This window comes from Aulonocara sp. 'chitande type north' Nkhata Bay, linkage group LG8, assembly GCF_057382095.1.
Source record: "Aulonocara sp. 'chitande type north' Nkhata Bay isolate Kocher_YH1m ecotype deep benthic linkage group LG8, A_spYH_male_GT1.1, whole genome shotgun sequence".
In the NCBI taxonomy this organism is placed as follows: domain Eukaryota; kingdom Metazoa; phylum Chordata; class Actinopteri; order Cichliformes; family Cichlidae; genus Aulonocara; species Aulonocara sp. 'chitande type north' Nkhata Bay.
In genome coordinates this window covers 9,407,665-9,433,208 of record NC_141351.1, presented here as the reverse complement: position 1 = coordinate 9,433,208, position 25,544 = coordinate 9,407,665, and the positions used below count along the sequence as shown (strand labels likewise).

The 25,544-nt window shown below is 41.5% G+C and overlaps 1 protein-coding gene across 6 annotated transcripts in view; it reads right to left on the bottom strand.

Moving 5' to 3' along the window:
• mpripa (myosin phosphatase Rho interacting protein a) overlaps positions 1-24,736 on the bottom strand; it is a 52,747-nt gene extending 28,011 nt beyond the window's left edge. For 4 of the 6 annotated variants that reach the window (XR_015130726.1, XM_086303343.1, XM_086303342.1 and 1 more), the window contains exons 1-4: positions 23,877-24,736; positions 21,610-21,687; positions 18,879-18,944; positions 593-744 (exon numbers count right to left, since the gene is read on the bottom strand). Coding sequence is in view for 5 of the 6 variants with exons in the window: in XM_086303343.1 (XP_086159469.1) it covers positions 593-744; positions 18,879-18,944; positions 21,610-21,687; positions 23,877-23,996 (416 nt within the window). In the remaining variant the exon portion in view is untranslated. The remainder of the gene's footprint in view (positions 1-592; positions 745-18,878; positions 18,945-21,609; positions 21,688-23,876) is intronic. The other 2 variants (XM_086303346.1, XM_086303345.1) reach the window with 1 other exon arrangement.
• Positions 24,737-25,544: the final 808 nt, after the last annotated feature.

Here is a 25,544-nt window from a genome sequence, read left to right as displayed (position 1 = left end):
TGTGATGGCCTAGAACAAACACATGCATGCCAGATGATGATAGGAGAGTGGGAGGTGAATAGCGACAGAGCAGGTAGCATGATGAGGAGTGGGTGCTGTGAGTCACAGTTCCCTAAGAATAGCTATAATGTGCATCAGCCGGCCAGGGAGAGCGCAGTGCAGAAACACGCTTTAAACTGCAGGCTCAAATGAAGCCTGAAGTATGAAGATTACATTTTAGTACTGTAATCTAGGTCCTGCTGTAGAAGACTTTGTTAAGACAGGGAGAGGGTTAGAAAAGCAGGCAGAGCCAACAGTTCAAGAATGTGCACTGTCACTGCAGCGTAAATTACAACTATCTGAAGAGCACAGCACAAAGGAGACAGCAGGGGGCAGAGCAGTTTGGCTGCCACAGCAGCTACACACAGCCATACCACTTTATTTCTGTCACCACTGTCCATGCAACCCAGAAGACAGAGCAACACAAACCACACTGCCCACCTGAAGTCATTTCTTTCTATATATGTATCCAAATAATGGCAGGATGTGCATTTGCGAATCCTAATATAGTAGATGATTATGAGTACTATGATAGCAGGTTTTTACGTCTTACCCATTGATGATTTCTTTACACTCGGCCCGTATGAAGTACTCCTTCTCAGGGGTCAGGATGCACAGCGAGTTCTTCTGACCTGTCCTGGACTCGCCGTCGATGACGTCAGAACACTGGTTCATATTGATTGTACCCTGGGGAAGCGTGCTGGGCTGAAGAGGCACAGGGAGAAAGTGGTAAGTGGGAAAGTTAACAGACGTGCTTGCAAATCCCTCCACATGGTCTGCCTTCTCACACAATCCGCCCCAGCATGAAATTTCATGCCAAGCTTGGCATGCCGCACACTGATATAACAGTCTGTGCAAACGCAAATGTTCTTGTCACGGCTCACTTTCAGTATTTTGTGATTTGAGATATGCGTCGAAGCATTTAAACTGCGTTAATTCCATAATTGCCTTACATATGCAGCACTGCTCTAGGAAAAACATGATTTTACAAGAGGAAAAACTGCAGTTCTTTGCAGCTTTGATGTTATCAGCATGAAACTGTTATGAAGTCAATAATCAAGCCTGTATTACATTTTTAGTGAAGGTGCAATTTTATTTGTAGGATAAGTTAAATAAGCACATGTACCCAAAAATAAGATAAAAATGAATGACAAATTTCTCAAATGAACTCAACTGACTGCACTAAAACCGCATGAATGGCCCTGTGAAAGAAGTGCCTGTTACAGTACAAGTTCATAGGTTCATTACGTGGTTCACTGTCTGATGCCTCGCCGCGATCTGCAAACACAGCTATGCAGACTGACACGGATGCCATCTGTCAGCAATAAATACCATGACCACAGGACTTTCTGAATAATACCACTTTGTGTACAATGACTTAGGGTTTCAATGGAAGTTTGTGTAAGTACACAACAGCTTTTTAAATGCACCACGGCTTATTTACAATGAATACAGACTAAGATCATATAATCTAGTTATACCAGTCAATGGCACTGCATTACTCATCTACAGTGTTGTAAAAATCATGGCTTTCTAAGAGCACCAAGGAGTAAAAAGACTTGTGCAGTTGCTTTCTTATGAAGACAGTAAAGAAGGCAAACAACTGCACAAAAGCAACCAGAAATATTACAAAGCTCTGACACCCGACTTTAATTCAGTCTGACCTCCAAATGACTTCCACGAGCCCTGGAAAAAAAAAAAAAAAAAAAAAAAAAAAAAAAAAGCTAGAATAATCCTATCCTATGTTGACTGAGGGATTTAAATTTGTTCAATCAAGTAAGTGAGCACTGCGTATCTAATCTGTTCTACTAGCTTAGGACAAAAATATCTACAATTTTCTTTTCTGGAAAAAACTGAGATCACGATTATTAAATCGTTTTGCTCACTGGCTTTAGAAATATCATACATTTATTGAGCTTAAATGGTCTTGGTGGAGCCCCATGAACTTTAATTTCAAGTCAACTGAACAACAAATGCAAAAGTTCTCTCTTTTTTTTTTTTAAATAAGGGATTAAAAAGGACAGACAAAGCATACTAATGTAAAGGGATTTATAATACAATAAAACAAACAGCATTCTAGCAAAACAAAATACAGCAAACTGACAAAGTTTACACTAAAATTCTATCAACTGCTCTAGCTTCACTAAAACAACCCTACATGCAGGGATCCGCAAGCTTTAACGTAGCAGACCAAAGATGATAAATTACAGCCCTCAGCAAATCTGCACTCATTACGAGAGAGCTGGAAAGGGAGAGAAAATTAAAAGGCCACGTAGTGATCCAATAGATCTGAATCAAGGACCCAAATAGTGCAGCTTAACTGTAACCTATCAGTAAGAGAGCAATTGAGGCCCATTTATGGCCTCTAATGTGGACAGAGAAATCCACAGTTGTGGTAACGCCACCCTGAGGGAAGATGAGAGGCCCCGTTTACTTTGTTGCTATTAATTGTCACTTTTTTACCACTTTCTATTTTGTAAGAGTCAAAATTTTGGCACTGAAAAATAGGAGCAGGAGGACAGTAGGTTAGTCTAACAAGACTAACATCTATGCGGTGTATGCATGCAATAAAAATGGCGATTGGACATTGTTTTGGTTCAACAACTTTAAAATGGCCTGTAACCGAAGGGCTTTTGACAGTAGAGAGGCCAGGGCAACAGCCGGACTTGACACAGAGCCATGTAAACAACCCTTGGGACAGCTGGGCAAGGACTGAGTCCTGGTCCATAGTGGCTAGCCAGAGAGGCTGGAGTCAGCTTGACCTGAAAGCCCTGGTCTCACCCTCACAGAGACGTTGAAGATTTAAAAGACAGAGAGGACGACCAGTAGAGGGTGAGAGGAGGGAGATTAAGGTCTTGAGCTAGTGGTCAAGCAGAACAGCAGTGCAGCAGGAAAAAAAATAAAATAAAAAGGGCTTTTGTGGACTTTGACTTTGGACTGCTCGGCCATCTGTCTGTGTAAACAAATCTAGAGTACACCACACATGTGGGCTTGTCCTTGAGCTGGAGTCAGAAGAGGATAAACGGCAAAAAATGTCTGATTCTGGGAACAGTTGTACAAGCAGCTTAAGGCCCTGGTTTAATAAGCACTGCATTGGATTCTCATGAACACAGAAAATAAATCAGACTGACAGCAGCTTCGATTAGGAACCTATTTTCATAGAGCAGCTCACCTCTGAGAGGGATTTCAGTGCTTTGACTGTAGTAGGAGGCAGCGCAGTAGGAGTACAGTAAATGTTTGCTGGAGCTGTGTGGCGACCAGCACGGGGTTCCTCTCACACATGTGCCCCCTCCCAGCTCCAGCACTGTGTCAGCTGAGCACCATACACTCCCCCACTTTGGTCCAGCCATAGTGCCTCTAGCCCCTAGCCCCAGGCCCCTGAACCCACACCTCTGTCACCTAACCTAGACCCATTCCACTCTCCCAGGGCCACCGCTCTTCACAATGAATCCTTTGTGAATCAGCACTAGTTCACATAATGTAGGATTGTCAGTCGCAACAGTCCACAGAGCAACTCCTCCCGTTAACCCTCAATAAGGAAATGACCGGGAGACAAGAGGCCCAAACAAATGTCCTTTTGTGGTCACAGCATGAAAATTATGAAGCCAGCATAAACTTATTCTTGTCTCTGAGGTTTCTTAGACAATAGTGGAAATACTCCATGGGAGTCGTTGAACAGAGTCCCAAAGGGAGGCTGGACAAATCAGGGAGAGATCCAATTTCTCCAGTCTAGCATGTGAATACTGAATCAGCAGCTGCAGGTAAAAATTTTAAGCTGTCATAACAATCTTTACATGAAAACTATGCAGTCGCATCATTTATAAACACTGTAAACTGTGGGATTAGATACATGCAAGGCTACTGTACTGGAAAATGTATGATTCATTTAATTCAGTTAATTTCCCAATTTTAGGATTTTGTTTTACTCACAGGCAATTCAGGTTTGGCTCAATATTTAAAATTAACAGGTTATGAAAATAGACTCCCTTCTTAAACTGCTCATGTCATGCAAAAGCAAGAGACAGAAGCATTTTTTTACTTTGGATACTTCAGGTAGTACATTTTCATGTAGTATAATATGTGCATGTGTTAGGTTGGATACTAGAATTTCAAACTCGATACAGATACCCAGGAAAATACCATTGAAGATACCATGGGGGCAAAAAATTACAACTATAATATCAGACAATACTATTTCAAGATTTCGGATGTAGCACAAAAAAGAGGCAAAGAAATACCTACAAAGTGTAACTGTAGGGCGATATACACTTTACATATATGTTTTCAGCTGCTCCCTAATATCCCAAGGGGTGACCACAGCCGGATGACTTTACACAGGATGTAATTCCTTATGCAACCTTCCTATTTATGCAGGCTTTGGACTAGCACTAGCTCACAAGATAGCACATAAGCTTGGGAGCCCCTGAGGCTGGGTTTGTGCCTATTGGATAATCACTAATAGTTAAAAGGCTAACATGTTTGTTGGCCAGGTTATCAAAGCGGTTTAGCACTTTCACAGAATGGTCTACTGAAATCTTGAAATTCCTCAAAATATTCTGTTCAGTTTTCTTATTGTTCAAACACTGCTCGTGTGTTCAGCTGCTAGTGGCTGGAGGGGTTGTGTGAAGACAGCTCTGTTCATATCAGTAGTGATGATAATTAATATTCAACACAACAGTAATGTTGAGTACTGATTAGTATCCAAGGAACAATTTGTTCTGATAACCTAACATTTAAGCTTATTTATGCAGGATGTGAACTTCAAACATGGCAAGTTGTCCACTTATTGGAAATGACTGCACCATTTGTGTGAACATTTGAAACTTGCCAAGCCTCCAAGCAAAGATAATATGAAACTTCTACCGTTATATGCCGGAGCACTAAATAATTCTACAACACAATCAATACCTCAAAATAATCGTCTGTTAGCTGGCACTGAAGAAAGTGCCAATGACACATCCTCCTACTAATGGCTGAAAATTGGTTGGTGGTCCTCCCTTTGTGCCCAGTTAATTTGGGAGTGTGAGATATGTGCAGATTTCCACAACTGACTTTGTGAGCAATACTAGTACAGCATCCAAGTAACTGTAGATAACTTCATCAGCGTGAAAGTGCTTACGCAGTCAAAAACAGCAAGTGAGGTTATTGAGGAAAACAATTAAAGACAACAGCAACTATTTCAAGTTGTACAGTCGGAAAGAACAGGGGGTGCTAATCATTAAAACCACTGACAATATCGCAGCCAGGATGCACTATTCTGCTCAGATGCTGTGTGGCAATATGGTGGTATTCATTAGAAACCACATCTGTTTATATAATGGTAATCAGTGAGTTCCATACATATCTTTGTGCCTGGGCTTCCTTTGCTCACTGCAATTCTGCAGCTAAGCAAAACAGCCCATTCTCCCTTATGACACAGTGGGAGAAATATTTGCTTCTTTTGGCAGCTCACTGATGGTCCGCTTTCTTTTTTTCCATTGCGAAGCAAATTCTCGTCCTCTGCCATCAACATTTTTGGGTTCGATTGACTCGTTTCTGTTCGTGGAAAGCGAGAGGCCGTTTGAAAATGACTCACGAAGATTGTGAGGTAAATTGCATTATACTGTGTGAGTCACAAGTTGCAATACATTTTCCAATACATTCAGTCAAGTTCTCACAATCAGCATAATTGCAACTAAATATGCTGCCAAGGTTAGCTACGAACACCTGTCCGTTAATTAGAAACATCTGTTATTGGTTACTAGGTGCCACTCTGTCTGCCATCCTGTGTGGTGACAAATTCAAATGCTATGACTTCACTTCTTGAGTTACATTACTCGTCTTTAGACATGTACCAGCAGGCTTCTTTATTCTGCATCCAAAGCTATTCTAGTTTGATCATTTCAGACACTGGAGCCAAAAGAAAAGCCGATGAACTGGCGCCGTTTCATCCTGATTCACGTGCAAAAGCTTGAAATCAGGTCTCTTCAGGGTCCATCCTCTGCTTGCTACAAATAACAGCAATTATGCGATAAATTTTTCCATAGCAACTGAGAACAACAGGAGCAAACACACATTTTTTGATACCAGTAATCGAGCCAACAACCAGCTGCAGGGAAATATCCTCAGGTGCTATATGGATGGGAGTCACCTTTAGCTGTGCTGCAGAGGACCATCAAACCACCTCCTTCCCAAGCACATAATCATCATACAACAACAGATATACATTGTGATCAGGCTAGGAAATAGAGTTGAGAGATGTGTCACAGGCAACACTACAATCATCAAGTCCAACAGCCTCTCGGTTAGGTCATTTTACCTCCGTATTAAGATTGCTTTCAGCAGGCACAGTAACAGCCCCCTCTGTAACACTACTATATCCACTATAGGTCTGTACTCCAGCTAAACATATAGATGGATTAAAACAATAACAATAATCAAAATAAACCATGTGTTATAAAGTGCAGTCCTGTCAGGCATTCTCAGATACACCTCATCCCACTGGTATGCATTCTGGACTTTCAGACGGTAACGAAGCAACAGAGCTACAGCGGAGGCTGGAAGAACACAGCGCTAACACACAATATTATGTGAAAAAAAAAAAATGAACAAGAGCAAAGGAAAAACCACAGCACACATTTCACACATATTTGTAGAAGATATTTCAGAGAGGGTTGTGGGTGGCAGCAGCGCTTCTCTTCTTATGGAGAGTGGTGAGAGAATGTGGGTGGTTTAATGCTGTGTTAGGAGGCCAGCAGCCGACGAATGCAGAGGCGGAGGAAGATGAGGGTGAGTAAGTGATGATGAAGACCTTTCTTTTTTTGCCGCTGCTTAGTACAGCAGGATTCTCTTCAAATGCAGGCTATGATTGCAATCGGTCAATCAAGTGCAGTAAACTACAACTATGTGAACCTGATCTCCGGCTGCCCGTTATGGTGGCAAGCCAACAATAGAATAATAAAAACACATGTAGTCACACAAAAGTCAAACAAGGCATTTACGGTAACGCAGTATCACTCAGCCAGGAGCTGTTGGTGTGACGCCTGTAATAATGACTACATAATAAAAAGCAGCAAAAGGCAGAGTGTGAGAAATCTGTCAGCCTATGTTGAAGTGGTGACAGAGTTGATGGGCTGGCAGCAGAAACAGGTGCTACAGTCGAGTTGTGTCATGTTGCCTTGGCTGTAAGATCTAAAAAGTTGTTGTTAGGGTGTGTGTGTGTTTACCCACAGATAACACCTTTTCTTTTTCTCCCAATAATCTTTGTGAAAGCTGCCCCTTTCTTCTCTGAATCATCTCAGTGTCAAAAATCATTATTTAATAATTTCTCATCTGCTCCTTGCCGTCTTCACTCCTTCTCCTGACTTATGAATGGAGCCTGTTATGTCTACTCACTGCTTATCTGTTCAGTTTATACCCTTCACTTGAGGTTGTAGAGACGGTGCCAAATAATTACCCTATGTGTGAAGGGACTGCATTGGTTTCTACGATACCAATCTCTAACCGAGAAGGGCTTTCTCTGCCAAGTCCACTGTCTCATGTCATACCTTCAATGAAAGTGATCCAACTTTATAACAAAATCTCCACCAAATTTTATTAAATTTGACTTTGCACCTTTTGCATACTCCCACTGACATTGAGACAAAATCATCTAAAAGATACCTCTGTTTGTCTGAGTAATAGGATGACAAACAAAGAATGCAAAGACTGTAAAGAAGCTTTTTTTGTTGTGCCACATGCTCCTGTCAGCAAAGTGGATCACAGAGACAGGAAACTGACCTTATGTAAAATCTTGGGTGGCTGGGAGCTGAATGCACAAATGCATGTCACATCAGTGCCGCAGTTAGATCCTAAAACACATTCATCAAGCAGTCCACCAGCCTAAATTCATTCCAACAGCTACTCTCCCAAATGAATGCTGGAAGCCCAGCGCATTAAGACTGTTTTGCAACACTGCTATTATCCATTGTTAGTCTTAAATGTTAATGATCTTAATCACTAACTTCTAGCACAGTAAACCCTAAAGCCACAGTTCTGTGGTCAGCTTTTGGCTCCAATGCAAAAACACAGCACTTGTTATAAGATTACAAGTTGCCTCCAAACACAACTGTCTGAAATGCTGCTGCACGCCATTCAGTGCACTGACACAGCACTTTGGAAAGTAGGCCAAAGTGAAAAGGTACCCGTTCTATGCTTGGTCTTCTGATGCTGTTGCAGTCTATAATAAAAACTTCTATAGTCACAGAAAAGGTTCATAAATACAAATAACTCAATTAAACAGCTAGTTTCTGCACCTTAGTCAGCTCTATGAAGAAATTACAGAAGACATGCAGGGAGATACCAAATAATTCTTCAGTCCAGTCGAGGCAGAATTTGCCCATCAAGCCAAAAGGAATGGAAGGGAAAATGGAGGCGGCACAGGAAAATGTTTCTTCACTTAATTAAGTTAATACATCAACTGTGGAGCTAGCTTTTTTCCCCTACAAGGATGAAAAGCAGCGTAATCAAAACAGCAGTGACAACAATTTCAAGCAACGAAGCGAGGATTCATCAGGTAACAAAACTTTCCAGATTTCTTTATGCGTTCTAGGACCAGACACCATTAAAACTAAAGCACCATCTGGTCATTGTGACAGGCCAAAACAGTCAGCCATAATTTAAAAAAAAAAAAATTTAAAAAACAAACAAACAAACAAAAAAAAAAAACAAAAAAAAAAACTGCTCACTGATGATGAAGGCAACATGTTTTTTCCACAAAGCTATAAGTACTGTATTACAAGAACTTTTTAAAAATTGCATCCATGAGTCATTTTTGATAGCTAAAGTTACAAAGAAGGTGTGTGCTTGTTGCCTTAAAGCTGAGAGAAAGCACAGAAGAGAGAGGACCACACTGAGGGCGCAATCGCTGGAAGCAAGCCAGAACACGGCTGTTGGAAAAGGGAATTTTGGGCCAGCTCCTGAGGAAGCTGGAGCAGGTTATTAAAGAGAGAGTCGCTCACCCAACAACAATTAGCAGCAAGCCAAAATCTTCAACTCCACGTAATGTAGGTTTTATAAGCTTGAGCTACTCATTAAAAGAGGCCCACATAAGTAAAAACTTCTACTGGGAGACATTTTCACCTGTATATCAAACATACTTGAAGCTGAAAGTGTGCACCATCACATATGAATCCTATTCTTATCCTGTAATTGTAAGCAGTGACCAGACGCAGCTCTGAGGCTGCACTTTTTAAAGATACCTTTGCTGCAAAGCCCTGACATTAACAGGTGACAGGATTGCTGGGTCACCATGTTGAGGCAAAAGGTCAAAGGTCACCTAATACAGCTGCACCTGTCATGTCTCTGAAAGACATTCAACTGCAGCTGTGGCCACTACAGGCTATCCCAAGGCAATGGCTTCAAATCTAAGGCTAGCCTACAACTGAACTTCCAACTGAGGTGCTAACCAAATCAAAAATTACAGTTACAGGAGGTTTATTTTAAAACGTGTGTCCAAAATGTATCTAGCCCAAAAAAAGTAATCTAAATATATTGGGAAGCATTTTTTGGTTTGGTTTTAAATGTATGTTTTTTACTTTCACTTTGCCTGCCAGTGTCCCTGCGCCACCACCACTGAACATGCAGACCTTCCCACTGTTTTATTAGCACCCGTCTTGGAGCTAGCTAACCTCTCACCCTGATACTTTAAATGAAATCTTTTGTCAGTGTCCTGGTCTGGTGTTTAGAACAAACTGAGCGAGCAGTCTGCCAGGCCCCGTTTGGCTTTATAGAGCAGGGAGGGGTTTAGGGGGGGAAAAGAAGTTACACAATACTGGTGGTTGCTCTCCCCCAGCACAAACAGTTTATTTGCCAGACAGAGCTGGAATGGAAGAGAGAGATACAAGACAGTGGCAGGATAAGTGAGCGGTAAAAGGACGGGAAAGTAAATTGGACTGAGTAATGTATAAGTGAAGTTCTTGTTTAGCCAAATCCTCCAGGAATAAGCCTTTTTCTGGTTAATGAATGGCTGGAAATCATTAAAAAGTACAAGAGAGTGACTGAGGGAGGGTTGAAACGAAGGATGGTAAAAGGATATTCTGAAAACTTTTCACCACGGCACAGTACTCGTCCACAGTCAACCAGAATTCAACTAAACCTCCTTCACATTCGCCAAGAGAAATATGACACAAGAAAGAAAGTGCAAAGTCACAGTCAGCTAAAGTCCCACATAAACACAAAATGGAGACCTGGCACACTTTTAATGATCCTGTCAACAGTCTCTCTCTCTCTCTCTCTCACACACACACACACACACACACACACACACACACACACACACACACACACACACACACACACACACACACACACAGCCAATATAATCACTATGGTATGCCCTGAACTCGAAGTTCAGGTCGCTGCCATGGTAAGCGAGGTTCTAAATCAGTATTCGAACACCATCATTGCTGTTGATGCCCAAAATCCCACACAGTCCATGAAATAACAAACAGTAGTCCAACACCCTGCATAACCTTAATTATTATAATCTATTCTCACACAAAGGCATTTAACCGTGAATACCATGCGATGCACTAAGGTTACCAGTACCAATATGGACACAGTGGCACAAAATGTGTTCACAACTACAACAGCAAAGTGTCTTTAAAAAAAAAACAAAAAAACAAAAAGTGTTTCACTTCAGAATTTGCAAAGATAAAAGTATGTGTTTGCTACTTTACATAATAGCTTACACATAACCTACCCCTCTAGCAATTGTGAAGGGGATGTGAGTGACATATATTTTGGCATAATTGTAAGTCCATCTTTTGTCGCTACAGTAATTTCAGCGCCATTATTTGCAGGCATATTAAACCATCTGGCTGTGGAACACACAATCACTATGAACAAAGGGAAGCTAGTGAGAAGATATGAAAATATAAAACTTTAAATTACATTTTATATTTAAGAGAAAACAACTAATATTAGTCAATGAAACAACTAAACACAAATAAAAGTAACTGATAGCAGCTCACAGATAGGCTAAGCCCACGAGTTTAATATTTAGAGGACAGACTTGGTCCTGAGCCAGTTACAGGATACTGCTGACTGAAGAAAAGGAAATGTCTCAGAGTATTTATATCCGCCATATCCAGAACAATGTGGTCACTAAGACAGAGACAAAAACTAAGGAGCAAAGATAAGAATACAGATGGAGAAATTCAGGCCAAAAGCATAACACAGAGCAAGACTGGTAATATATTAACTGAATATGCAGCCTAGCCCATCTTTCCTAAGACCCTTCACCGTGTTTAGTTTAGTTGAGTCATACTCTCTTGGTAATAGCAAACTTGCATGTCAGCACTCAGTTGGAGAGTGCTCATGCATCTTTTCGTATCTTTACTGAACACACTGAGCAATCACAACACAGGCTGGAATAAGCAAGCGAGTCAGGTGTTCTACGAGGTTGGAAGACTGGGTCATAGATTAAAGCCTCCCTAAAGAAACCAGTGTGGTTACTGACAGTCTTCTGTTGTGAGTCATGCCTTAATCACCACTGTTTTCACTCGATGTTCATAGAAGCATTTCAGAGTTGTGAAGTGAAGAAGTGACAAAAAGATTTTAAACAATAGGACCCATTGTCTTCAAATGACAAAAACATATTTTCACGCACAACACTTCTGCGATTATCTCCCATGGACAGAGAGACAAAGGTGGAGAGAACGAGTGAGCTACAAACATATATCAAAGCCAGCATATTGCTGAATCTATGCTGTGAGGTATGAAGGCATTTCTGAAGGCCCAAAAAAGATGGTTCAGCCTGATCGAGGCAAGGTGGACCTACTGAAGTGGCCAATAGGTACATAGAGATATTCAAGAAAGAAATACTCTATCCACATCAACTAGATGTGGTACTCGAGTGTGTGTGTGTTCACTTGGATTAACTGCCTTTAATGAGCTGAAACTAACTGGATCTTAGAGAGCGAGAGCAAGAGAGAGAGGCTGACATGCATCACGCTTGTTTAGTCAATAAGAGACATCAACAGAAAAAAAAAAAAAGTTGTGTCTTAGGTCATAAAGCTACAAATGACAAATCACTGTTGTCTTAGGATGATGATGCTTCTACAGAACAATGTTTTCATGGAAAAACAGTACTTTGAACCAGAGCACAGGAGTGGTGTGTTATTTAAAAACCCCATGCTCTCATTAACACACTTATTCACATAGCACTTTGTGCTTGTGAGCTGGCCTGAAGCATGACCTTACTTCATCATGCTGGCTATCGTCAGGCGAAATCATTCACAAAGACAGTGCTGCACTAAAAACTTTGTCTCCCAGCATTTGCATGGAAGTTTGCAAACACTCACCACTTCCCAGGTGTACTGAAACCTAGCATCACTTACAGGACTCCAAACCTGTGTGTCTGGGGCCTTAGGAATCAGTTTCACGCCCAGCCAACCAGTCGCGAGAACAAAAATTGTACCTTAATGACTGGTGGTTGCTATGCGACCACCAACCAGCCTTCAGACCTGTGTGACTGTTTTTATTGTAAGCTAGCTGTTGAGCCTGTTGTTTGTGCTTTAATGACTTTAGCATATACTCATCCAATTCCATCATCAAGCTATGAAATTTCAAATCAGGCAGGCCTGTGTTGTCATTTTTGGTTGGTTGTGCCAGAGCAACAATGCTTACCGAAGTTGGCCCTCTTACTGTAGTGAAACTTTATCAGCCAACAAGTCAGAGCAATGATAAGATCTTCAGTGCAAAATTGGGAATTTAACTAGGACACAACAGGGACAAAAAAGAAAAAATCCCCACAAAGTCCCCATTTCTGCACACAGAAACAAAAACAAGGGAATTCTTGTTATAAATGTACCACACTGGGTGAAAGCTTTATGACTGGGGGTTGCTATTCAGCTGAATGTCAGTTACAGTGCTGCAGATCCTGATTATTACAAGCTGTATGAATTGCTCTTCCCATGGTTTTGTGGCTTTGTGCACTGGGTATAGTGACCCAACTGTAATCCATTACTGTTTACATTCCAGCAGATCAGTTCCTACTGGAACCATGGGGAAGGAAGGGCAGGGGTTAAATAAGACTCTCACGCACCATATCTCTACAAAACCAACATATGCCTAACCCAGAAACCATATTCAGTGCTCTAATATGGAGAGATTATACCACTTCTATCCACCAGAGCTGCAACGAACGTTTATTCTTGTCCCTTTGTGCTATAACGCAAACAAATGTACTTCATGTGGTTCACACTTCTTTCTCCACTCATTTTCTCATCGCTTGCTGTGAGTGGAAGACTAGAGCACCTCTAAGTATTCCTAATTTGATGGGGTGGGGTGGTAAAACTCTACTTATTCCCCCACATAGAGTGGCCTGGAGGCAAGAAACACAGCTCAAAAGCCGTGCCCACTCATCCATCCCCTAGCTCTCACCCCAAACAGACACTCACTGCGAAACGTTTAGATTCATGTTTCTCAGGTGCAAAAAAAGAGAGAATTTACGCATGTTTCAGCATGTGAAAAGGTTTTACAAGGCTTGAAGGCAAATACAGGCCGGGGCTCTATGGGTTCATGTCAGAGATTAAGCAGAGATGCAGCCGGAGTGTGCGTATCTCAAGTTAAAAGAATGCACAAATGTGTGGGAAATGGAAGGAAGTTTGTCTAAAAGAAAAAAGAAAAAAAAAAACCTCTCAGTTCTTGGACAAAGCTATGGGGCAGAAGTCCACTATTTGAATTCCAGTAAACACAGCAAATTAATCGAGCCAAGATGAAATGTGAATGACTTAAACAGCTAAAACATCATGAGAACATCATGTTCTCGTTGAATACGGCTGCGATACAGACTGCAGTCAATACAGTCTAAAGGCAAACGCAATCCAAGTGTATCTGAAAGGGTCTTTTGTGTACTGCAACTCAATAGGGAGCCTCACTTCATTCGCAGGTATACTGTGCTTGTTCAGCCTGGGATAAAATACATTAAGCGAACAGCGTGATAACACAACCTGCACTGTGTTCCCGCAAAGGTCTCGAAATACAATGAAGAAATACTGCACACAAACCACCCTCAACGTTAATAAGAGATTAGCAATGCACAAGCCTGATGATTCAGTGTGACCTCAGACACCACAACACAAGAGTGATAAATTCCCAAAGAGGAAAGTTTAGATCACATAATGAAGAGCATGTTTCAGTTAGAATAGGTTATCTATCGGTCAAAGGACGTTCACTGGGTGCGAGGTGATGTGTAGGGCATTTGACTGCACAGTGAAGGTTATTAGAGTATGGGTGTTGATCTTTCTGACTCTCGCTGTCATTAAAGCAGCTTTCCTGACAGTTTTTCTCATCTACATACCTGCCCTCACTCTGACGTGATAATGGATCTGGTGTGAGAGGCTGTTTCTCTCACCACACTTGGACAACTTCAACACACAATTATGTAATTTGTCTTATTTGTTTTTATGTTTAACTCAAACTTATCGTAAAACCCACCTTCTGCATCTGTTCTCTGCAAACAAGGAACACTTTAATAAAGAGCTTACTCAGAACTTGCAACACCTGTTCCAGACGTGTCCTCTGCTCTCTAGTACCCTCTTTCACAGGTGCGCACGCGCGCACACACACACACACACACACACACACACACACACACACACACACACATTCAGCCTTGCACATTTGTTCGGATGCTGTATCTGATGTTTTTGTCCACAGCCACAGCAGAAAGGCTTGCTCGACAGAGCCTAGAGACAACTTCAGCGCTCAAATCCGTGCTTTGCTTCCAGTCTGTTCTGTCCTATATCAGTCAGGTCAGAGACCTCTAGAGCTCTCAACAAAACTGAGAATCTGCCCCATGCATCAAATACCATGGTAAACTGCCGGTGGACAAAAGGGACAAATCGTGTTGCCTCAGCAACGCTGCCTGGACAAAACTGTGTTAGTCTGCTTTTAGAACAATCCAGCTGGTGCATTCAGCAAATACTGGGGACTGAACTGCAAGTGAGCTTGCTAAATAATTATGTCTTCTCTCCATATTTGCAAATACCAAATAAAACAACACGTATTCTGTGAACTAGTGGCACATTTTCAGCTATTCACACTCAAACAGCAACAGTAAACAGTTCTCTTTATCACAGTTCTCTTTATTGTTTTTACTGCAGCTACATTTTACCCCTCTCTTTACCACTTGTCTTGTGCACATAACAGCTCTCCAGAGCCACTGCTGCTCTTAGCAGAAAATCGTGGCAGTGGTGTGTCATGTTAGCTGTTCACTGTAGGTGGGCAACCCCAAATCAATGACTTCAAGTACTGTGCTCCCTCCCAGGTTTTTGCTAGTCCATTCCTTTCCCACAGAGCCATGCCACATCCTGCAGGTTGGAACCTCAACCCATCTGGGTTTGGTTAAGCCAAGACAGAAGAGCCATAAAAAATAAAAAAAAACCAGGCTAAGAGCAAAACAGAGGGGAACCTCCTCATTTACAATCATAACGAGTGCTCCCAAAATTGGGTTTTGATGTGGTTTAGAGGAACGTTATACTGGCGAAAGCTGGCAAACTTTAAAAATCAATTTAGTTCATCTGATCTTAATGTTGACCAGTGTTTGCCATACAGACTACAATAAATCAAGAATATTTTGCGACATATTTTACCATTTTTCCCCCTCTTTAACATTTATGGACATCCTCTAGCTCTTACACTCAACAAAAATATAAACGCAACACCTTTGTTACTGCTCCCATTCCCCATGGGATGGACGTAGAGACCTAAAATTCATTCCAGATACACAATATAACCATCCCTCCCAAACAGTGGTCACAAATCAGTCCAAATGTGTGGTAGTGGGCACATCTGCTATATTGAGATAATCCATCCCACCTCACAGGTGTGCCACATCAGGATGCTGATCTGACATCATGAGTAGTGCACAGCCATTGAAGTGGAGTGGACCAACATTCCACAGGCCACAATTGACAATCTGATAGACTCCATGCGACGATGTGTTGCACTGCATGAGGCAAATGGTGGTCACACCAGATACTGACCGGTTCTGGGTCCCCAGACCCCCAATAGTGCAAAAAACTGCAAATTCCAGGGTGGCCTTTTGTTGTGGGCAGTCTGAGGTACACCTGTGCACTACTCATGATGTCAGATCAGCATCCTGATGTGGCACACCTGTGAGGTGGGATGGATTATCTCAATATAGCAGATGTGCCCACTACCACACATTTGGACTGATTTGTGACCACTGTTTGGGAGGGATGGTTATATTGTGTATCTGGAATGAATTTTAGGTCTCTACGTCCATCCCATGGGGAATGGGAGCAGTAACAAAGGTGTTGCGTTTATATTTTTGTTGAGTGTATTTTGAAAATTCAGTCACTGTTAAACAGCTAGTCCCAACTTACCCTGTGTTTTGTTACCATACTAGCTTTCTGATCTGTTCAAGCAGTCCTGATATCATTCAGCTGCTCTGAGCATGTGAATGAAGACCTGACTGGAAACAAAGCAGAATACCAATTTGTTATCTGTTGTCATAAAGTATGTAAATGATTAATATGTTTAAATGTAGGTTCGCCTCCTATCACACATGCACATTTGCAAATGGATGGATGCAACGCCCTTACTACTGCTATAAATACAATCTAATCTTTGGAAAGTAATGATTATTGTGGCTCCTTGATGTGTTCCATGCCAAATATTTAATTTTTTCTAATCTCAATACTAATCGAATTGAAAACAGCCTAATAACAATGTCAGATATGTACACCATTTAGCCAAGTTTGTGCAGCTCTTTATTCAACTGAAAACAATTATTCTAATTAGCCTCGTGTGACAAGCGAGGCTCTATATTTAGTGGCACTTGATATTTCAAGCTCCAGACCCTTATTGTCCCTATACTTTTGATCCTCCACTCAGAAGAGGGATGAAAACACAAAGAGTGACATCCAGAGAGAACACTGAACGGAGGGAGGACATCCGCCACTTCACTTGTCTCTTCCTCATCATCTATGTTTCTTTCCATGTCATCCTCCTCCTCCATTCAGTGCCTCACAAACGAGCCTCAATATGAAGAGCACATTAGGGCCACTGCAGGATTTAAAAGCTATGTTCAGACAGATTTTGTTAGCCAGTGGTTTTATTTTATTCCAGTAAAAACAGTGGAAATAGACATAATTTAAGGTTGCTCACGTGCTGTCGTGTGCATGTATCTCAAGAGTTGTCAACTATATTGTACATGATATATCGCTGTACCTAGAGAGGGGGGGGGGGGGGGGGGCGGAATAGTATAGTAGTTCCTGAGGGTTGGTGGCTGTTGCTGGGTAAAAATGTGTGCACAAATCTTCTAGTGATTCCTTTGGCTGCTAGCAGATTGCCTGCAGTTTTTCACGATTGTCTGCAAATACTTGCTAACTACTAGCTGAGTGGTAGTTAAACTTGAAAAAGTGTGAGAAGAAGCTTCACTTTAGCCAAATGTTTTTTTGTTTTTTAAATTGGTGCAACTCTTACTTTCAAGGAAAACCAGTCCGTCAATGCCAGTCAACCTACAACCCAGCATTAAGCTAGCAATTGTCATGTGTCTGCAAGACTTCAACTGTGAGAATGCAATAACTGTAAAAGGACTTAATATGAGGAGAAAAAAAAAAGAATGCCACACTGCACCCCAGCACCTGTTCCCTTTATTACATCAAACCTCACACTAGCTTTTCTACTAAAATACCACAATGTGAAAGGGTCAAAGTCAATAAAACAAATACCGTTTCATCTACTTCTGCTTTCACCTCATTTCAAAACACATCCTACGCTTAAAAAAGGCTGTTGAACACTGCTTGGGTCAATCAATATTCAGCATGCCTACATCTTACAGTGCCAATAAAACCGACAAACTAGATTCCTGAACCAAGTCGACTACAAAACTCAAGCTCAGACAGAAAGTCTACATACTAATTTTATAATTACTACATAGATTTTAGTCTACTGACTAAATATAACTCGGTGATTTAATATGTCAGTCAATAAGTGGTTTTTCCAGTCTTTCCTTTAAGAACAGGAAGTAACCACGGGACACCTGCACATCAAGTGCACAGTGTAGTAACCACCTAAATAAACACACAAAGCTAGGTACATAACTTTGAATGTCAACACCACACGCTCATTCCTTTTCACACTACTGTATAAGCAGGCTTAGTGTTTAGCACGTTCACTAAATACGTGGTTGTATGGAACAAAGGACTAGTGCTAACCATGTGTAGGCTGCCTCATCAATCTCACATTTTCAGCACTTGCATCAAAGTTTTTCTTTGGTTTTAAAACAACTAATTTTGCACAGAAATCATGTAACTAGCATTTCTTGTCAGATAAACTAAACTTGCAACTAACAATGAAAAAAATGATCACACTTTATTATCATCTTACAATAAATACAACTTTATTACAGTAACAATTGCCACTGTAAATTATTAAATAGTAGCCAAAGCCTCTGGTTTAACTCAAGTGAAAAGAGAGCAGTCCTTTGATGTGAAGCAGGAAAAAGAAAGAAGTGAAAGTTTTAAGGTCTGTTCCCCTTATGTGTCAAACTGCTGATGGAGTTGTTTGTTTTCAGAAGTCAAAGAGAGGGGAAAAAACTTCCCTTTTATTTATATGCTGCAAATTTTCAATGTCATAGTAGCAGCAATGAGGTGAACAAGGCTGTGTAAATGAGCAGATCATGGTGCATTATAACACAGATACACTGAACAGTATGCTGCTGTTTGTTTGAACCATGCTTTGGTTGTTTAGACTGTGCCACCAGCTATTAACGGTCACAGACAAGCTTCAGAATATGAACAAAACAGGCAACAAAATAATCATCAGCTGACAGGAAGGAAGCTCACCATTTCATCCAGAGCATAGCGAAGTAAGCCGTGCTCGTAGAGGATAAAGAACCTCCTCTGCCATTTCTGTAACAAGACAAAAAAAACAACAACAAACAAATCTGTCATTACGGACATGATCACACAAAAGATATCAAACCATAGTCATTTTATATATATATATATATAATAAAAAAAAACTTAAAAAAAGAAGCCTCACAAGAAGTTGTGCCAGTATTTATCATATCAATCATTACACATTTTATAACTCTGGGCATGAGAGTCAAACACAGACTTGTGGAAGGCCAATAAATTTCTAAAGCCTGAGATTATTTTGCTGGATCTAGAAACTCCAGTGAAAAGCTTGAACACACACCTTAGGGTATAAAGACCACACACACACACACACACACACACACACACACACGGAAGTGCAATCAAGTTTTTGGAAACAGTTGCTATACAGCAGTAAGCAAGTAATGCTGGCACACTTTCCTCTTACGGGACATCACAAGGCTTTCAAGCTGTGACAAGCTGGACAACATTTTTATCAGCATGCATCAGCTGCATTCGGTCATTAAGATTTCAGATAGTTGTAAAGAAAAGGAAAACAATTTGAGGAAAGAAGGCCTTCATATATAAAGTGCAGGTGTTATCACAACAAGAGCTAAGTGGATACAGACGTTCATAAGAGAAGACGAGATTACACTGCTGATTAAACTGTAGGATATATATGGAAAGGCATGCAACTGTGAAGCGCAGTATCATTATGTACCAGGTTAGCTGAGGGGGGGGGGGGTTAAGTCTTGGTTTGAATGGGAATCCTGTCAGTTACAATAATACAATTTCCACTGATATTCATCCTCATTGTCTTGATCAGTTCTCTTCCACTGCCCTCATATCTTAATGTACCGCTTAGTCTCAGTGTTAAATTTCCTGGGCTCCTATTCTAACAGGGCCTGGTGCATGAAATATTGAGAGCTGCTCTCTAACCTAAAAGGCCACTGGAGTCTCAATAGGGGGGCTGAGAAGCCTCACAGGCAATGTTAAAGGGACATTGCAGTCCACAGATGCTTTTTAAAATAAACCAAACCAAACCAAACAAAAAACCAAACACGATATATTACAGGCTACAGAGGCTGATTATAGAATTCCAGCCTCACTGTCACAAAACAGAGCCAGACCCCTCCACAACCTGTTAAACTAAAGTGACCCTAAAACGTGACTCACCTGAGACATCAGCGGTTTTCTGTTTCTCTGTTATTTGTTTCAGTGTAAACCTGACAAATGTGCTCACGTCAGCACTACGTACAAGCCAGCAATTATACCCCCGCAGTGAAACGCTGACTGGGAGAATAGGCAGAACGCATCACTGATGATGTCAAAGCAGCGGCAGACTGTTGATAGTAGATCCAGAGGTGCTTTTCCCAAAACTCATATGGAAGCCATCAGCGAGGCTGTGAGAACTGAGACCTTTCTTCTCCTCCCCCACATTCTCCGCAGTCCTCTTTTTGAGATGCACCACCACAGCATATAATCTGGCAGCTGATAAACGACGGCTCCGATTACACGATACTGCAGTGGTAAGAGTTATTAAATGAAGTCAATATTAGGCTCATTATTTCCTAACAATGAGGCTTCACTGACAGAGGACCGAGATTCCCATAAGAATCTGCTGATTTCATGAAGTAGCCACTGAAGCCACAACAACAAGAGCTCTTGTTTATCAAATGAGTGCCAGAATGGATAAAGGAAATTAAAGGGAGGAGTAGCCACGCTACTTACCTAGCACTCTGAGCTGGTAAAACAAACTTAGCTTAGAACTTTGGTGGTAAACAACATAGCTTTGCCTAGCTAAATGGGGTGGGGGGTCTACAACTGTAAGCTTAGAACCAAAACAAAAATCATCACAGACAAGAAAAATGGATAATGGCTATGCTGGGATTTCCGCCAGTGGATGATGGTCGGGGTACACCCTGGTAACTAGACAGCCATCTGCACTCTCAATCCCTCCTTTGGGCAATTTAGAATCACCAATTACCCAACAATCATGTCTGGACTGTGGGAGGAAGGCGGCGTACCTGAACAGAAACCACGCAAGCACATCAAGAAGCTCCAGAAAGGCTCCAATACAGTCTCACAGCAGTTTGTGAAAAAAGGCACAACCTTTAATCCATAGATACGTGTTACTGGACATAGATTTCACACTTTTTTTTCTTGGTCCTCAACAAAACTTTTCATCAGTATCCAAATTTGACTTGACCTTGAGCATAACTTGGGCAAAGACCTGTTAGATGATCACTGTGTGCAAGTGTCACTAAAATCAGTACACTAGGATGACAAGTTTCCCCTAAGCTTCTCACACCTCGGGTGAAAACCTATTAGGTGACCAACACTGTAAGAGGAGCAGCATTTCTTGCCAACAGTGGACAGACGGGCAGACAGCGGATGCCTCGCCATGCCATAACGTCATCTGTCAGCTCAAAACCAAACAGGCTGCTCATTTTTCCTCAAAGCAGTTTAACAAAAAATCAAAACCACTACACCAATCAACCATTCAGACGAGCAGAAGCTAAACACAGGGGGGTTAAATGGACCTCTTCTCTTATAAAGAGCGCCAGTTTCTTGCCATGAATTTCTGCCAAAACTTCCAAAAGAAAGTCAAGAAGAGGTGAAGTCACAACATAATGCTCTCTTCTAAACACAAGCAATCTCACCACCAGCAAAGCTAAACACTTATGAAACCACTTACCCGAGATCTGTGTAAGGGATTGTCAAAATTTGTTCCCTCCGGTGCCAGAAGCAGCCATCCTGCATATATAGGTTTTGCCTGGTGAGTGGAAAACACAATGACAGTGTTGGAAGCAATCATTAGCATAATAAATAACTGTCTAATTATGGGACACAGAAGTTGATCCTGCAAGTTGAGACCACATACTATGACCTATTTAAAAACACACGCACACACTCACAAACGTGTTAAACTCCGTGAAAGTGTTATAATAGACATTAGCTGCCTTGACTTTAGGCTACACTCGCCACTTGGCTTTATTCCAGAGCACCATGCTGCCCTGAAAAAAAAGAAAAAGGAAAGGCTAACACACACACACAGTTTTTCTTCTGATCCTCTAAGTGGGTGGACTGGTGGGTGGTGGGGGAAGCAAGAGGCAGAAGTTAGGAGGAAAAAAAACAAAAAAAACAAAAACAAAAAAGCAGTGGATGAGAAGCAGAAGAAATTAGTGCCGAGCTTTTGTGGCTACAGATTTGCAATTCAAACATGTACTGAGAGACGCAAGTTGGCCTGGCAGTGTTTCTTAAGTTGTTCTGGTACATGCTTGAACTGTAGCCACGCTAGTAGTCAGCACTTGTCTGCCGAGCCAAGAAGCCCTGCATAACCACTGCATGCATACTGCGTGCAGGAGACCTTGCTGAACTTGATGTTTACATTAAGATCTTACCTGTGCCTAAAGAGCTTATCAAATTAAGCGTCTTACATAAATGCACATGTGCTTCGTCCCCCAGCCTATGAAACAGTAGCCAACCAATCTGAGTCAAAAGAGCTTGACATATCCAGCTGTCTGGCACTTCCATGTCTTTCAATCTGAGGTTTTGATTACAGTCATAACTTCACCCTATGTACGGCCGAGCATAATCCACCATAAAATCCTCTTTTGCTTTGATTACATGCAGCACAGCACATTTTCCAGCTGAGTGACTGTGTAAACAAAATGACATAACATTAATTTCCAAGCACAAGTCCAAATTATAACCTTGGACCGTCAAGAGTTTGAACAGACTTGCAAGAGAAACATTCAGACACTAAAAATGGAGGGGGAAAAAAATGCAAGATGAAGGCAACTGAAAGAATAAGAGAGTGGGACACTGTTGTTGTGTATTGTTGTTTTAATGCCCGTAGGGAGGAAAAAAAAAAAAAAACAGTTTAGAAAAACATCTCATCTGTCCTTATAAGACTTGACAGCAATGGCAAGTCCCCCCTGAGACTGAGAAATAAGCGTGATGAATCTAGGTCACTTTTTAGCCTCTAATGGTTCAGCGGTTAAATGTACTCATCTGAGCGTGTTCCTGTGTCTTCATTTCGCAATGCCCCCCACCTCACAACCTCTTATTCCATGTCATCATAAAGGATTTTAATATTGCTTCAATAGCCTGGGCCTTTAAGGCAAGTGAAATTGGAGAGATGGGAGGTCAGAATGACAGTTCTGGTTGAAAATAGATGCTCCGCTTTTCCATATTTTTTCTGTGCGTGTGTCTGTGTAAAGACTTAATATATGGACTACAGGACTTCAAACCTCCAGCAACAGACAATCTAATAATCTTTAATAGCCATGTGAGGCCAACAAACGTAAGCCAATTTCTGTACCAACATCGTGGAGGACAATGATAGTGGACAATGTGTCTCACAGACCTGAGAATGAGCCTTGATCTTTCCCATTAAACAAGAATCCCAAGAGGAATGATCACAATGTGGGTCAACAAAGTTCAGCATGACACCATACCACCTTCACAACATAAGACTCCCTGCTGGGGACAATGTAAACAGTGAAATATCTCCACTAAAATAATAATAATGTTAAAAATAATAATAATAATAATAAGTCAGCCTCGCCCAATATTAGTCCATGTTAAAGTAAACTTTACAGTTTCTTAATTTAAGCAATAGTATGGTTCAAACTACAGTTAAATGATCAAAGGAGACAACATAATCTGAAATAATTACAGCTCCTGTAAAAGCAGCTGATAGCGTTGCTCCTGTGCTGCAGGGCATGGAGCTGGGTGGAAGCCTGCGTGTGCATGAATTAGGGTCAATATGCGCCCTTGGGCTGGAAACTAATTATGTCCAATTAACCCAACCTTTGCACTTCGTGGTCTATTAGCACACGACAAGTCGTTTGAAATGAGCACATCAAACAGAAAAGACAGCAACAGGATTTGCACTCCCATTAAACGGCACATAGTAAGAGTGAAACGCAATGGAAAGTTGCTGGAGCGTTTGTTTACCTGGTTTAAGTCTTCGTCGTTGAGCAGATGCGACTCTCTGGGCTTAAAGCAGTTCTGGCATTTACTTTTGTTGAAAATGTTGGCTTGAAATTTCCGACAGGGATTGTCTTTGAGTGACATGGTTGATTGAGGGAGCGACACTCGATGAGAAAAAAGAAGAAGACTTATTTTAAAAGTCCGTGTTTGAGGGGGGAAAAAATCAGTTCTCACAGCAAAGACTGACGCGAGTTGCTGATGTACGCTTTCTAGAACAAAGCTATTTAACAGTGCGCAGTTCACCTGTCCCGAGGTTACCTGAGGCAGTGCGTAACCCCTCGTTAAGTGATATCTATATTGGTCATCTTGCGCGCGGGGTCGCCTCCTGCAGCTAAAGCTGAGCTGCTAACTTTAGTTTTAGCGTGCAGGCTTGGGCAGAACTTGTCAAATAAAGTCGTCGAAAGTGCGGACAGATGTTCGCGTGTCTCTCTTAATTACGTCCTCCGGCGAGGTGTCGACGTCTCACAGGTGACGCTCCGGGCCTCGAGCTCGCTGCAGAGGTCCCGTCACAGTCTCCATCGGGCGGAACGGCTCTTCACTGAGGGGGAGGGAGTCCACTTCGGCCCCCCTCTCTGTCTTTCTATCAAACAAGTGATAGCGCGGTCATTGCCGTTAAATCTTTTTCTCGCTTCAGGGCCACCGGAACGTTATCAAACTTCGGAAAAGCCATCGACGTGGTTGTCATGCCGCTGGATGAATAGCGTCGGGTCCTGTTCGTCGTAGAGCTGCTCCCCCTCTGGTACTGATACGCAGTCTGCGGTTGATGTTTTCGTGCAAATCCTCGTTCGGGCCGGACATTCAGTCGGTGGAGAGGTGAACGGGAGAGAGTGGGGCTGAGAGACAACGCCTTCGTCCAATCGGAATAGATGGACACGCCCAAAATCCAGGCCGTTTCTTTCGTGGACCAATAGGAAATCTTCCGAAGTGCTAATATTTTCCCTCATGCTAGGTGGTATTTAAAGGCCCACTTAACTTCCGTACAAAAACTCTGATGTTGTTGAAATTGCCTGTGCTCATATATTGCTGTGTAGGGTGAATCCACGTCAATATTATTCCATTATTGTACTAATGAAAAAACATTAATTTTTTTAAATTCAGCTTGTGGAATACGGTTTGGTTTTTACATATGAAAGAAAAGTCTAAAGGTATACACAGAAATGGCTTCCTAATGAATTACTAATAAAATAAATGGCAGCAGGCCAAAAAAGGACACAGCACACATCATGCACTAATAGTTATGGAAACTGCACGTGAAAAGAATCTATAAAAGGTGTACAGGAGCAAAGCCTGAATGTGTATTACAATTTTTTTTTTTATTATATACATTTTTTTTAATAAGTGTGGCTTATATAGTGTAGTGGGCTGCACAGCAAGCGGTAATAATGCAACTTTCAGGCTGATGCTAATGCTACTTTATGGTGTTTTAAAACGTACATCATCATCAAGGAAAAAAAATCTAAAATCTACAGCACAAATGCAAGTTAAAGTCTGGCAGGTGTTCTTATTTTAAACATAGACGGCAATCTTAAGACTCCAGAGCACCATCTGTTGGTCTTGAATTTCAAATGGCCTGACTGGGATTTTTAGAAACGTATATATTAAAGGATATGTAGAGAGTGTGGAAAATGATGG